The 16,246-nt window shown below is 37.4% G+C and overlaps 1 protein-coding gene across 1 annotated transcript in view; it reads right to left on the bottom strand.

The window, feature by feature from the left end:
- ARHGAP10 (Rho GTPase activating protein 10) overlaps window positions 1-16,246 on the bottom strand; it is a 153,481-nt gene that overhangs the window by 84,567 nt on the left and 52,668 nt on the right. Inside the window, exons 4-7 of the mRNA XM_010576113.1 lie at window positions 12,324-12,395; window positions 8,926-9,027; window positions 5,594-5,704; window positions 3,360-3,464 (exon numbers count right to left, since the gene is read on the bottom strand). Of these exons, the coding sequence (XP_010574415.1) occupies window positions 3,360-3,464; window positions 5,594-5,704; window positions 8,926-9,027; window positions 12,324-12,395 (390 nt within the window). The remainder of the gene's footprint in view (window positions 1-3,359; window positions 3,465-5,593; window positions 5,705-8,925; window positions 9,028-12,323; window positions 12,396-16,246) is intronic.

The following is a 16,246-nucleotide window of genomic DNA, read 5'->3' as shown; positions in this document are numbered from 1 at the left end:
ATATTACCAAAACCAATCAGAAAGTAACCACACCATCCACAAATCATACAATAGGACTACACAAAATAAAAGAGCAGCTCACACCTGACACAGGAAACTCTTCAGTTTGGTCTAAAAAACACTGGCAATTGGCCAATGAGCAAATAACAAAACCAAAACAATCAAAGTAATACCTAGTTTTCTCCACATACCCACTTGCCAAATCGCACAAACTGAAAACATACATTTAAATTCCAAGCTGGTATTTTCCCCAGTCGGTACATGTGTTTTGAGGAATGCACATACTTCCAGATGCATGCTTATGTGTCTTGCTGCTTTTTGACAGCACCTTTATTTTTCTGAAAATGGGTAAGCTTCTGAAAAATGCTGCCTCACCTATTTTATTTTCTTCCTCAGTACAAGCATACAGTCGCATACACTGACAAAAATATCATTAATATAAACAAGTATCCATTCTTGTACATAGACAGTTAACACTATGCTCCTGACTGACCATCTGTACATGCAAATTCCAGATTTATGCTTGGAAGCAGTTTATTCATGGGCATAAACACAGTCCATGCAAGCTGGTCAGAGCAGCCACCCATACCTGTATGTTTTATAGAGGAAAGCTGAAAACATTCTTTAGGTGATGACTAAGAACAACTGCTACCTTACCTCCAGGCAAAACAACTGCCCTGAACCCTCCCCATATCCATCATCTCAATTTCAGGTCACATCTGCTTGCGAAATTTGGAGTCAGACCCTGTAGATAAACTCATTTCCAAGGCTCCAAACAATTTTCTAAGCTCCTTTTCATAATTACCCAGAAAAGCTCCATTAAAAAAAATATACTTTGTATACAGGACAAAGGCAAAAAAATTGATAGTGACTGCTCATACCTACACCTTCCTGTCTGAGCACTGATCACTCTAAGGTTAGATGCTTTAAATGATCCTGCCGGGATCTTTGTCTTGGCTGTGCAGTGATCACAAATCTGAGTGTGTGAAATGCACCCTGGGAATGGTGGGATGGAGCACCGCGGGCTTCAAAAATCTCAAGAAAATTTCTATCTCCCTTTGTGCTGTGATAAAGTTAAGCTTAACCAGGGGTCAACCACAGTCACTGCACCAGTGTCACTATGCCTCCTCTTCCCAGGGAAGACCAGGTTTGCTTGCAGGGCAGGAGAGCATGATCAAAGCTCCAAGGATCCTTGTATGGGGTTGGGCACAGAACTGAGATAACAAGAGAAAAGTCCTGGGAGTGCGGGGGAATCTAGTTGGAGATGCAGGATTTCTACAAGAGATTAAGACTGTTTGAAGAATCAGCTTACTGGAGCTTGGGGTACAAGGCTGGGATTTTTATTTTTTTCTTTTTCATTCTGGTAGGGAATGAGGGGAAGGCAGGGTCTGGGGCAGGGTGTGGAGAAGAAATCCACAACATAATTCTCAAAGTAAAGAAGACACAAATGAAAAGGAAGGCAATTACTACAGCTATGCTGGCAACTCTCAAATCACTCTCCATATCTAGCTAGGCAATCTGTACTGAATCTCGTACCCTTCAATTTCTAATGTGTCAATCCAGTGGTCTGCCAGCAGCTCAGCTGTACCACAGCCAGGCCCTAGTTCATTTTTCTTTTGGGATGTTTTGTTCATCTTCAACATAGTGGAGAGTGTCATGTCCTCTCATGATCTTTCCAGATGCTTCCTTCTATTCTCCTCCTACCTCAGATAGCTGTTAAGCCTTGCCTCCTTTCTCTCTACAGTTTTTTGAAATCCAGGTCATTCTTTCTGTCTATTCATAAAACTTGAGCTGCAATGCTCAATCTCTTTTAGATTTCCTGGGGCACACTATAATACCATTCAGTCAATTGAAAATGCAGCTGTTGAAATTAGTTTGCTTTCTTATTGCTCATCACTTCTTCAGACCACTTCACTGGCTCTTTTCCATCTGTAGTCTGAAATCCCACTCTTCAAAACTGTATCGTAGCTTCCCTCTCACATTTCATTTCCTGCTCATCTTGCATCAGCTCCCTTCTGTCCACTGCGGCTCCATGCTGCTCCTCATTCTGTTAAGCTAAGCACACTGAAGAAGCAAGTCTGTCCTGAAATTTCCTCCAGAAGCACTGACTTCTGCCATAGAAGTCTGCTTATGAAGTTACCACTACTCAGTTCCCCTACCCAAACCAAACAACAGCTCAAGAGGAAACTTGAGACTTAAACATATGGGAAGAAAATTAAAGGAATGGTATCATAACACATGAATCATGTCACTGTGTATTACAGCTACCTTAATCCTCTCTTCTGCCTTTCCATCTCCCTGCTACTGCCTGCTATTTAAGCCATTTCTAAAAATAGACTGCAACCTCTGAGAAGTAGTTTCTGTGTCTTAATTCCCGATGCCCTTAGAGGTCAATGAAACAGATGCACCATCATGAACTGCTTGTTTGCAGTAAGGTACATGGTTTGTTCCCTACCAACAGGCCTCCGGCACGTCCAAGTTCCTCTGAGCAAGTTTTGTTCTTCGACAAATCTCAAGGAAGCAAATAGACCATCTGACTAGTGACTCTGTCAGTCTCATTGCTTCATCCTGTCACATTTCTTGCTGCTCTCCCAGTTCTAAGCAGATCATACTGGACAATTTGGTGGGAGGGTACACTAACTAGTGGTGGGCCCCAGTTAGCCTGCCCTTCAAAGAACACATTATTTTGTCAAATATGCCATGGGTGCTAACACTAGGTCTCCTCATACAGTTCTGCACCCCAAACCAACAGGGATGTTCTTGCCTAAAAGGGCTGCTTCAAGACAAACAGAAACTCCAAGTCGTTCTGCTGGCAGAGATGACAAAAAAAAAAAAAAAACCAAACCAAAAAACCAACAAAACTATAAACCCAGCTGGTTTTCTTTCCTTTTCTTAGTTATGGATAATATAGCCCTATCAAGCAATGACCCTCAGACACGACCACCACGTACTCGATTTCAAACACACCTAAAACACTGAGAACCTTGGCATTTCATTACCTGTCCTCTGAATTCTCCACTGTTGTATGCGTTTTAACAGATTTCATTCATTTCTAAACTCTCTCATTACAATCCTTGTGTTACGTCTCTATAAAAAACTGGAAAAAGGAATGGGGGCCCTTTACTTGGTGTTTGGTTTTTAGGGGAGTATTAGGAATTAAGAATTCACTGGAATTAGCAACGATTGGTTCAGTGATGTGGTTGGTTAGCCAGGAGATGGCGCTACATCCCCAAAGTTCACAAGGCAATGCACCAACACCGAAGAAAGTATTGGCAATACAGATACTGTATATAAAGTAACTTCAGTGTGCAATTTTACTCAAAAAATTAGACAAGGCATAGATGTCAATCTCAACTTACATTTTGTATATTTATCTGCAGGGCCATCTTGTAATGATTGAAGTCTTTAGCAAGTTCATATCCCTGATGATAGAAAGTGAACAAACCCTGAAAAAATGATAGCACCTGAAATAGAAAAAAAAGACTTGTTAGAATGAAAAACTCCATTTACCTGAATATGATTGCTGCATGTAGCCTTTTTCAGAAAGATCAGAGATGACAAAATTATTATTTTTAAATAAATTTCCACTAATGCCTACAATTTATTAATAACTATTTAGATCCAAATGATCAGCTATGTATATAGACATTTTTGGGTGGTCCTGTCTCTGGAATTTCACAACTGATCTCTACTTTAAATTTGACTGTAGGCAATATACATTGTTTATCTCCTAAACTTTCCTATGTAATGGTTTTCCTACAGTTCCTCTGATACCAATGATGTCTGGAATAAATATTTGCGCAGAAGGAGGTAATGAGCATTCTGTCTTTTAGTCACCATTTCCCTTGTCATTCCCCTCCCTGCTAAAGACCACGTTGAGATGACTTTCATAACAGAGCTAACTGGTTTGTTCAAAGATGAAAGCTTTCCCTCCAGTAACGCTACTGATCACTGCTTTTTGTATGCAGATCTGACCCTCTATCAGAACCAACAAATGATCCACACTGCATTTTCTGACTTCAGTGTTTCAGTTTAAAACAATGAACAAGTTATACTATATTGGAAACGGGATGAGGTGCAGTACTGCCTACCTCTCCTGTTTGGTTCAGGTTGTTGGAAAGAAGCAAGTGACACAGGAAAGAACAACTCTCTTTATTAAAAAGAGAACAAACCGAAGAATGTATTTAATAGTCTGAAGTCATATGCAAATAAATCATTTTCAAAAATGCAAAACCCACATAAATTTAAAGTATTACAAAGGGGAAAGGGAATAAGAATTTGGTACTAAATAATATCAGTTTACTACCCTAGTGTAAACTTCAAATACAAATTGAGCAACATAAAGTTCAGCCCCGTCCAGAGGGAGAGCTTCCAGGAAAGAGAAAGGGACGTGTTTCAAAAACATAATTTGAAGATTCATTACTCTAGTCTGGCTCTGAGGAAACTTCAAATAGTTTGAAACACAAGAACTGAATCCAGAACTATTTAGGATTTAAAAAAAAAAAAAAGTTAAAAACTAGAAAATTGTTTAAAAAAACACAAACAAAAAAACCCTAACACATCAACAACAAAAAAAATCCCACACAACCATTTTTCACAACATTTTCCCATTCCTTGAACAATGCTAATGTATTTAAAGCAATTTATTCCCACTTAAGGATTTTAGCAATTTTTTCATACAGGAATAAGCTGTATTAAAATATACAGCTCTCATTAACTCCATAATAACCAACGACTTTGATCAGGGTCATTGGGGACTTTATTTCATTTTTACATTAAAATAATTTTATCAGACTAAAAGGACCGACTTGGCCCAAAAAACACAGACTTCAGAGCATGAGTGAATGGAATTCACTTCTACAATCCATCCTCCCTTTATCTCAGTATTACACTTACTGTTCTCTTGTTGTTTCATAAAGTTGCATTTATACTACAAAGCTAATGCACATTTCAGAAATTTTTAGAACAAGCTCTTCGCAGAGATTTCATTAAGTCTAGTCAGTACACATATAATTTTCACTGAAATTCACTGGAACCTCTTGATTTCTGCACAGATTAAATTGCAATTGAAATCAAACATATCAGACTTTTTTTTTTATGAGCTTTTAGACAGCAGCACCCTCTTAATTAATTTATATCTGCACTTATTCACTAACAGGCCTCTATGTGCAACCTTCATATTGAAAACAAAATTCCTTACATTACTCAGGAATAAGCTTTCAGTGGTTTAAAAAAAAAAAAAAAAAAAGAAAAGCAAAAAGTCTGACCCCAACATCATCTTCTTGAATCCTCTATTCTAAGTCACACCATAAATTGAGGTTTCTCCAGTACAGCACGAGGTTTCACACATTTTCTGAAAACCACCATCAATGGATCCAAATCAACTGTAATTACTGAGGTAAGTTTTAAGATGCCTGGTTAAGTGTATCTCTACAAGGAATTTGCACAGATATAACAAGAGTGCTTTAAATTCTGTTAAGTCACACAACTGCATACTTTTTCCCGGAAAACAGAGCTCCTTGGCTTTTATCCAATTGCATTCCTTCTCCATCCCTTATGAATGGCAGGGTAGGCTGAATTCACTGGTACTTACAGGTTCCACACACTCAAATTTCTTCCGCTCCTGTATCTCTTGCAACTTGCATACGTACTCCAGTGACAGCTCATAGAAGTGTTTTCTATTCTGCTCCACTTGGTTATCTGCCTGCACACAGAAGATACAGCTAATGAAGTTTCAAAGACATTTTGCAGACAACTTCAAAATGACACATGTATAGCATACAAGTGGCAAGCGATAAGATAATTTTCTCCAGACTGGGATTTGTTCCTTTACAACACAGCTCATTCATTTACTTTTAAATGGCAGCAGTAATTAATTCCCTTTTACTAGAAAACATATGTTGTTCTGAATCACGAGGCTAAATTTTTAGAAACATTCCAGTAACACTTCGAGCTTCTTTTCTATGGAATCAAAGGCAAATACATAAGAGCAGGTACGTGTGCACTGCTTTAATAGCGTTGAAAAGGTGCCTGCCCAAACAGAGAGAGGGGGCTAGCAGCATCTTCCATTAGAAAAGGGGGAAATCATCTCTCCAGTCAAAGTAAGGAAAAAAATTTTACTGTTGAAAACCACATTGCTGATACTGCAAGCTTTACTCTCTAACCCAAATAACTGCTGCAAATAGCCAGAGTGCTATTGTACCCATCCCACCCCTGTGCTCACTCCAATTGGCAAGAAAAGCAATAAAAAAAAAGTTTACTTATTTGTAAGACACTTCACAAGTTTCCACAGAGCATCAAATATTTAAAAATGCAACCTTATTAGCTGCAGCTGATTTTTAGCTCAGCTTTGCTGAAATGCCAACACATATTCATAGTCAACATTTTTATTTCAGCTGCCATTCATCTGAGGATAAACATTTAACTTTCTAGCAAATATGTATTATTTCATTAAGTTATTATTTAAGGTACACGTGCCCTCATTGTACTATAAAACTTCAAGAACTGGGTAACAGAAACCTTTATTAAAACACACTAAAGAAAGGCTACAAAGGGATACTCTAAGTGATTAACACTTAGTCTTTGACCATGTGTTAATATCAAATGCTTCTACACTAAATTACAAAAGGCAGTAGAGAAAGGGTTATGTGAAAGGACCAGACTTTCTATCACACACTCTCTCAAATACTGCAACTATACCCTTCAGGCAGAACAGTGACTGCTATGCTTTAAGAGGATAAGTCAAATTAGCTTTAAGACAGTTTTGCCTTAAGACGTGCTTTGCTTTGCTGCTGTGTGCTAGAAAACTGTCAGTGGTTAAAGGGGCATAACAACAAATGCCATTAAAACAATAAAGCACTGACATGCACATCAGTAAGAAAACGTGTTGCAAAAAGTCAAGCCATTTCAATGCATCCTACAAACCATGCAACATAGGAATTGTTTGAGTTGTCAGCAAAGCTTCTAATGATATATATACACAGGTACTGAAGGGTAGCCACAGAAAAAGACCATCGAGTGGGTCTACTAGAACATCTGGCTAATTGATAGTAAGACTGCCCTATATACACCAAAGCCTCATGTAAGCCTGTTTCTATATCTCTCTCTTTTTTGGTTGTTTATTGTTTTGGTTGCCTGCCTGCCACCTCACCCCTCCCAAGAATACAATACCCAACGCAGCCATTTTATTAATTTTTCTCAATTCCCCTGTAAATAAATTCACACCTCTTGTCAGTTTTTTGAGGCATGAGCCTCCCCGTGCACCCAGCAAGTTTGCTTCCTGTTGCATTGTACTTTGTGTACTGCTGAAGAAATACAGAAATGAGACACACACACCATGCGCCTCAGTGAATTCAGGAATATCCCTCCACTAAGAGTCTCAAAGGGTCAAAGGCTATGTTAATGTAAGACACACTCCACAACATGGCATGTTTTTCATCGAATTTTTGTCAAATTTATACCTGCATCCTTTATTTACTCCAGTCAGGAGCCGACACAACTAGCCATGTATAATACCAAATTAGGAAGCTCCCATGTAATTATATATATGTATTCTCTAAGCTTGTGCAAGAAAGTTTTTCCTATTTAGCACTCTGAAAACATACTGCAAGTCCTTTTTTTTTTTTTTAATTGCTGATACATTTTTACTCCAAAATTAAATGCACAAATGAAAGAGCCTGGCTGAAGAATTTCAGAATTTTTGTTCATTAAACTTTGAAGGACATTTAAAACAAAACTATTTGCTCATTCTAGTCTTCACACATGCTTTAAAACTTCAGACTGCATTGGATACAGCCTCTTGCAGGCATTTTGTATTTTTCCCTTGAGGTTAGGTCTCACTTCAGACTTTGAAATATGGTTCTTGATATCATCAAGAGATCATAATTAACACTTTTCCATTTTTTCTGCATCAAGTTCTTTGGGAGCTTATCAATTTGATAAAAGTACAGGTCCTGACACATGAGCAATGCCCATTAAATTCACCGGGACAACTCAACTCCCCAAAAGACCCTTGTTTATGCATATGAAGGCCTATGTCATAAATACAGTGAACTCAAGAACTCAAGAACAATTAAGGTTCTTAATTTCCTAGCTAACTTGCCAGTTACATTAACCATTTTTAATGAAAAATGGCATAGATTATTTGGGGTGGGGTAGAGGGCAGGGAAAAGAGTTATCTCTGAGGAAAACACTAAGTGTTTAATGATACAAGGTATTAATAGACTAAGCATTAACAAATCTGACATAATTACATTTCTCTGGGGGGAAAAAAAAAAATCCTTCTGCCTACAGCAAGTGTCTGCAAGATTTCTCTGCGGTCTTCTCACGTACTATTTGCTGTTGCTCCAGAAATAAAAGCTATTACAAATAAGGATGATGACAATAAACCCACAGGGACAGAAAGAATGCCAGGCAAAACAGATCTGGTTTTAAGTTATAAATTGTCAACAAACTTTTTTGTAGCATTACTTGAAAAACAACAGATCTTCAAAACATGAGAAGGGAAAAAAAAAAAAAAGGCACAAAAATACTTCCTTCAAGAATACAAGTCTTGCTGTACTTTGCATTAAGCATTAATACAGGACACTTAGTCAATACATACAATGCAATGCAAATTACATATATGGTAAAGCCTCATAAGAAATGCAGAGTTTTTCACAATATACTTGCACTTTGCTATTCCCTCAATTATATAAAAAAACCTAACACGATGTTCAGTACTTCATACACACACCAAGTAAAGCCCTCGATTCAGAAAACGGTAGAGGTACACCACTAAGTTCAGCAAATACCGATTTTCTCACCAACCTTTCCAGCTGACACAAATTTTTCTTTACTACTATGAATGCTTTTTTTGCATTTGCATAACCTATATTTACTTAACTCAAAAGCCTTTAGCTTGCATAAAAAGAGAGGCAACAATACCTCTTGTAATTGTAGCTCTTTCTTCTTAGCTGATAAATTCAAATGCTTTTCTAACAAACTGTAGTTCTTCTCTGTCTCTTTATCAAACTTCTTTTTTTCCTCCTAGACACAGAAAAAAAGTAACATTCATTTATATACAAAAGTGTAAGAAAAGCCTCCTTCTTTCTTCTTTTAAAATTCTACTTAATCAGAAACAAAGAAAAACAAACTATCATAGTTCCAAAAACTAAGGAAAAGTATGTTTCCAACTCATTTTTAAAATTAGTTTAAAGGCTAACTTGAAATTAAATCCCATTGCATCATTATGGTGAAGTTCATCACGTGAATGTTTACATCTTCCAAGTTAAAAAAAAACAAACAAAAAACTCTTCTTTTTTTATTGCATTTTTCATTATTTTCAGGGGTCATCCACACCATTTTGTTTTCGAATAGAGGACTTCAAGGGAAATACCAGTGTCACTGAAAAAAAGACCTTTCTATAATCGACAGGGGAAAAGTTCCAACAGTTCAAAACCCAAAACAAACACACAGCTCCATATTCCACAGGATTTCTTGATTTTAAAGCCACATGAAGACCTCTGTGCTGAATTCCTGCTTCTACCAGGCTGTTGTTGCGCCCGTGGAAAAAAAAGACTTTTTACAATAAAGAAAAATCTCATAAAACATAAAATCATGCTAGCAAAAGAGAAACTCTCACAGACACATATGAATATCATTTCCATGTGCAAATCCATTTCTCTGACCACCAAAGGCAATGTATTGGAAGAGGGATAGCCATTAAATGTTTCTAGGAAATCTGAGTTCTTGGATCTAATTTAGTAGAAGACATTGCAAAACAACCCTTTTGTTTCTTCAGTTCTAGTTTCCTGACTATGTGTGTTAAGACAGAAATAAGTATTGATTAAATCAACCAACCGGTTTTGAAGCTATTTTTAGAATAACTAATTGCAGTTGAAAATAATCTAAAATAAGTAAAATCAAGTATTTAAATATGTATTCAAGAATGGACAGATCTACTCATCAGAAAGATACCAGTTCAATTAGAATTACTTTTCCATCATCTGTCAATTTGGAATTTCATTTAAATGTATTCTACCTAACATACTGATTAGACTCTACAGATATACTTGCTCATTTTTTTTTCTCTTAACCTTTCCTTTTTAATACTATATTACATATAGTATTATAAGTGATACACGATTTTGTTCTCTGAATGATTGCATTCTGAAGGTGGCATTCTATTAAAGAAGGGATCTAAGCTGTTTAGGATTGCTTCTCAGCAAGGGCTTCCACCAAAAATGCTAGTTTTTTCTCCATTATGAGTCTAAGAACTTCCTTTAAAAAGGCAGCCACAATACCAACTGAGAAACATTAAGATATGCATATGGTATTAGTGTGATTAGAGATAACATATTAGCATATCGGAAATCAGGAAGAAAGCAGGGAGGGGGGCGCGGGGCATGGAATCTTTGTATTAGCAAAATTTCCATTGATCTGGTCAACATTTGAGTGCTGCCTGAAAAAAAGAGCGCTGTTGATGCCTAAATAGGCAAAGCCAGAAACTTTACACATGTAGTTTGTGATTAGAAAGGCAACAACTTTTACTAAGGGACAATTCAATAAGGGTCTCAGCTTCCAGCACTATGGAGCTAAACTTTTTTTCTTCTTTATCTTCTTAAGCCTAACTCAGACCATTTCATCAGCAGGGGATGTAAGATACAGGAAAATCTGAGGCAGCAGATTCAACTTTTATTTTGTAATGGTAAGAATGTAAATTTTTTGTGATGCAAATACTACACAATGTTCCAGATATATTTCACTACTAGATGCTATAACTTGGTTTTCAGAGCTAAGTAATATTATGTTTCCAGTGTCAGTATTTTGATTATCTTGAATAAATATGCAATTAAGAATATTCAAAGAGTTAAATATTTTTAGAGGATTTTTATTTAAATATTAGACAATTATGCAAGACAGTTCAACTTAAGGTCACTGAGAATCCTGTCCAAAAAAAATGGCTAAATCACAAATAAGAGCTTCAACTTCACAGAAGCAGTATGCAGGGACACAAGGGAAGAAACATCCATCCAAACAAAACGCAAGATGGAGACTGTGTGAATGTAACTTGTCACGTTAGAAACATCAGGGACTGAATTCTGACTAAGAAATGAGTGAAGATTATGAGATAATTTCAAGTATTAGGAGTTCTCACCCCAAAACCAGCAATGTTCTTTAACACCAAAAATACCGTCGAAATAATCCATGCATTACAGCTGCTTCTATGACAATAAGTTCCATTTAGAATGAATTCTCTTTTTCCTTGGAAGAATCCCTATATTACAGACCAAGTTTTTATTGTATGTTGGTTGGGACGTCTGATATACTACTCAGAAGTCCATAAAATTACACAAAGCTCATTGTACCATTGAACTGTAATGATTTATGATCAACAGAGCATTTTGCATTCATGAACACTGAAATCATATTCAGAACTTGTTAGTCGTTCCTGCTAAAGTCAAAATGTATAGCATTCTTGTAATTGAAACATTATCTTAGCTATTAAATATCACTGCTTATGAAGTCATGAAATTATAAAATAAAACACCTGCAGATTGGTAGTTTAAAAATGTACGAATTGGGTTTTGCAACAGAAAACTGTGTTAAATAGCTGGGATTTTTTCTTTTCCCTTTTTTTTTTTTTTAATAAGCAGTTAGATTTCTCTCTGGAAGAAGGAACGTAGAAAGAGGACAAACTTGTCCTTGTTATTTTTATCCAAATCTAGCCTGTATTAACCATATGAAAACTACTTTGCCTTTTTTTTTTAATATACACAACATAGTGACAATCTTAAAAAAAATTACCGAACACTTTCACAAAAAAAAAAAAACAAAACCATCTTGAATGAGATCTTGTCTTTAGCCTCTCCATCCCTATTTTTTTCCACTCATACAGAGGCAATGAGTCATTTATTCAAAACAAAAACAAAACGCAATTTTTACTTTGCAGGTTGCAAAAATACAGTTAAAAGCACATGGATGAGCAAGCTTCTTTGGGTAGTTAATATTTTTCAGCCTTTGATTGTCCAACTGCAAGCAAATACAAAGCAGAACAGGATTACTCATTAGGAAGGGAGGCATGCTGTTAGCAGGATTGCTCCTATTCCAGACACAAGAGATAAGGGAGGGGGAGGAGAGAAGGAGGGGAAAGGACAACATTCTTCTTTTCTTGAAACATAGTTTCCATTTGTTTCTGAAGCAAGTTTTCAAAGTAGAAAAAAAAAGTGTGAATACATGAAATATAAACACCACCATCTCTCAGCCAAATACATGTCATTACTGCAATGCAATCCAAGCAGAGAAATTAAACAAACTTATCATAAAGGAAATGAGGGACAAACCTTTACAGCTCCTAGCTGCTCTTTCCTAAATCTTTCCAAAGGTTTGATCAGAGTTTCAGTAACACTGAGTGCCTAAAGAAAAAAAAAGAATGGGTTAGGTTTCTGTAGCCAGACTGACAAGTCACTTTAGCATGAGCAATAAAAAGAAAAAAGCAAGCAAGCTCTGGGGTAAAATAAAGGAGAAGTATGAAAGTTAGGAGTCTTATGTCCTGACTCAAAAAAATCACATCTCTGAGTTCATTCAAGGTTTCAAAATCTCTATCCCTTATTTCAATCCACTGTCAGGAAAATTAAATCTAAAACAAATGCAGAAATTTCAGAAATTTACAGGCTGCAGCCAAACTGCAACTATTTTACTTGTGCCAGTCTTGCAGATCAGGTTGACAGTCTCAATGACTGAACACCAGAATGAGACACAGAACAAATGATTTTCATTTGGGGCCACAAAAATTTCTGCAACAAGAAACACTACAAGCAACTACAGAATAGACTACTGAGTAGCAAAAAACAATCTTTTAACACACAGTTAAAGCCATTAGGCATTGATATAAGTATTTCCAAATATTTACATTTAAGTACATTAAGAAAACCTTAAGTTAACCGTAAGTTAGAAAATCAAGAGGTGTAAAGTCAAGAAACAAGAGGTTTAGTTGGTTTTGAGCATCAACCAGTACACTTAGGATAAACAGCCTCATAGCCATACTAAAGAGAAAGGAAAAGGACACAGTATGCTATTATAAGAAAACTGTAGCTTATTAGATCTGGCCAGCAAACACAGTTCCTAGTTCACATGAAATTTCACCAGAGATGGAGCAGGGTTGGGTTTGGGCTTGCTGCAAACAAGACGTAAAATTTTAAAAATGTTTGAAATTTCAGTAAAGGTTAGAACTTCTTGAACGCAACAGCAGCACAGAAAAGATGGCAAGAGCGTTGGAGGTGTGGAGGAGCAGGTGGGACCCTTTCGGTCTCAGTCCTAAGGCAGACCCCACAGAGTCAATCGTGCCCAGGACTGGGCTTAGCACAGCCACGGGACTGAGCTGCCAGGAATCCATCCACGCAGAGCTCCCTGGAAGCCCACCTTAGACACAACACAAGGCTTTCCCTCTCTTTCCCCCCCTCCCCCTTCAGATGTGAAAAGTTTCAGATAAAACATTGCAGGCTTAAACCAGCCTTCTGGAACACTTCTAAAAAGCTCTTATCATAAAACACAAGAGGGATGTATTAGAGAACTGGCACAACACAAATCTGAACAGCACTGTCTGCTCCCACCCACCCCCGGAGCCATGCAGGGATTACTGTGGGAGTCATCCCGCCAATTCACTGTAACCAGAGCAACCCAGATTTTTAAACAGCCACAGCAGCATGCTAACCTATGTAGCTAACTGGAAACCCAAATATCTGGCAAGTCTGGGCCAAACTGTACGTTGCACAGTCATCCATACAACAGATACTTCCTAACTTCAGAGCACTTGTTCTTTTGGCCCAAACTTTTTCTTTCTGCATCCATTTCCTGATTTTGTCAAAAACACTTCAAGCACTCTTCAGCCCACCTTTGGTGGGAGCAAAAGAAAAAAGGAAACCTGACAATTTTGCCTCTCAAAAGCATACAGCGGTACCAGGCTAACCACAACACAGGACACCCTTGTGTTGAGCTGGAGAGTGGGGGAAGGACACCAGAGCAACTTCTGCCACGTCTCTAGCCCAGCAAAGAGATATCCTGAAGAGTTCATCCCAAGGCCTTGGGAATGCTTTTGGCAGCTGAAGAACCATTCATTCTCTGAGCTGCCTCCGCTCCCACCAAAAGAGAGCCAGGGCAGTCAAATGCCCCAAACAGGAGCTGAACTGTGGTTCTAGGAAGGACTTAGCCCACCTGGCAGCCTGTGCAACAGATATCCTAACTACTCAAGCAGTTACCAGGAGTCTCCAGGGCAGTTTTTAGGATACTCAGGTTTTTCAAATTTTGTCAGGCTCCCAAAACTTTCCTGGAAATTCTTAGGGGCTGAAAGGAAACAGTAATTTGGATTTATAATTGGATCAAGCACCAGAAACAGTTTCCTGGGACACAGCAGAAGCACCTGAGGACTGAAGGATCTCTCGTTGATGACAGCAAGGATTCTCACAAGTCAGAGTGGAGAACTGCTCGCAGAAATCACTGAATAGTCCTTCTATATTGGAAAACTTTAAGAAGTTTAAATTGTTTCTGCCAGTTTCCTCTATAATGACAAAGTGAGGGAGAAAGCTATGACACCTCCTCAGAGCACAACTCAGAGGATGATGCTAGCTGCCAGGAGGTGAGAGCACCACAGTTAGTGGAATCATTTAAAAGCATTTAAAGGTAGCAACTGAGCACTTAAATGCTCAGAAGGTTAAAAATAAATATCTAACGACAAGCTGCTTATTCGTTGTTTGAACTTTTACACAAAAAAAGTGAAAAGCAAGATCATCAGGCAGTGAATGTATGCTGGACAGAAAACCATAGCACCTTGATGTACCAGAAAGAGAGAATCAAAAAGAAAAAAACAAACCCACACGCAGAAAAGTCTGTGGTTTATAAACCAGCAAGGCTGACTGCAAATCACTTGGTCTGCTACGCTCCTGTGCGGCACTAACCACAGGAACCATTATAGGAATTTGTTTGAAGCAGAAAATAATCTTTAAATCAAAATGGGATGTTCCCTCAGCAACTGCCAGCAAACAGATTCCACTGCTGCCAATGGTATGATATGCCAGTAACTCTTTCATTGCAAGAAAAACAAGCCTCCCCTCCTTCCAAAAAATATGTTTCTCATTTTGGGCAACTTAAACCTTCTTTTCCTTAACAGATGCTTCTCCGCAGAATTCTGCCTGCCATACAGGTATTTATGATTTGTCACCCCCTTTGCTTCTGTGTCTGGGTTAAACAACGAGGCTCTTGAGTATTTCTTGGTGAAGTGGGATTTTTATAGGTCTTTGGTCATTCTCATGGAGCTTCATACCAGGCCCATATATAAAAATATAGAAGGAGTATTTCATCCTCACTGAAATGAGCAAATATGTGAGTTTGTATGTGTATAAACAGAAACTGTCAACCAAGACATGAATGGTAAATTTAACAGTGAATTACAGAGCTGCTGTTCTGACTGACAGAAATAAAAACAAAATTCGTAATTAAAATATGCACAATACTAGACAAAATAGGGAGGCATTTGCTGCACTGTTTTCCAGTACTTAGAAGCCAGTGCTTGTCATGAAAAGCTACAAAAAGATGTGTACTTATTTATAGAACAAAAACATTATTTACACTGCTATTCATTGTTAACTTAGTTTATTTATAACTTGGGAACTCAAAACAACACTTTTTCTTTTTTTTTAAACCATGGATAACTGATCAGCAGACAAAAAAAAAATTTCCCAGTATAAGGAAATAAGCTAAGGATCACTTGAATATATTTGTTATTATCACTTGCACCTTCCTTTAAGAACTAGGGCTATGTTAAAATGTAAAATTTCCAAGAAAAGTTAATTAGGAATTTAAGTTAAATATTAACATAAAATTACACCTTCTTTCCTCTTTCAACTTCTGTCTTGACTCTTAAATTAATTTTCATCCCTCTACTCCTCTAATCCTGGCAGATTATGATGATAGGAATGTACTATTTAAAGGGCACCAAAAAAAAAAATCCTTTCTTTTCTTTATGTCTCTGATCTATCCAAACCTACCTTAAAGGAACATATACTCAATTTTAAAATCTGGCAGGCAAACTACAGAAAGTATAAGTCATAAGTGAATCAATATAAAGAGGTCATGTCTCAGGTAACAGTATCTTAGCCAGCTTTATGAATGTCAAAGTCTCAGGAATGCTTTAAGAAATGTTTAACCCAATGTGCACACGTGCCTTGGGCAAATGGTCTGAAACTGCTTACGCTATTCCTGTTCTATTTGC

Source organism: Haliaeetus leucocephalus, unplaced genomic scaffold (assembly GCF_000737465.1).
Source record: "Haliaeetus leucocephalus isolate CR32 unplaced genomic scaffold, Haliaeetus_leucocephalus-4.0 Scaffold21, whole genome shotgun sequence".
Taxonomy (NCBI): Eukaryota; Metazoa; Chordata; class Aves; order Accipitriformes; family Accipitridae; genus Haliaeetus; species Haliaeetus leucocephalus.
This window is presented reverse-complemented; position numbering and strand designations above follow the sequence as displayed.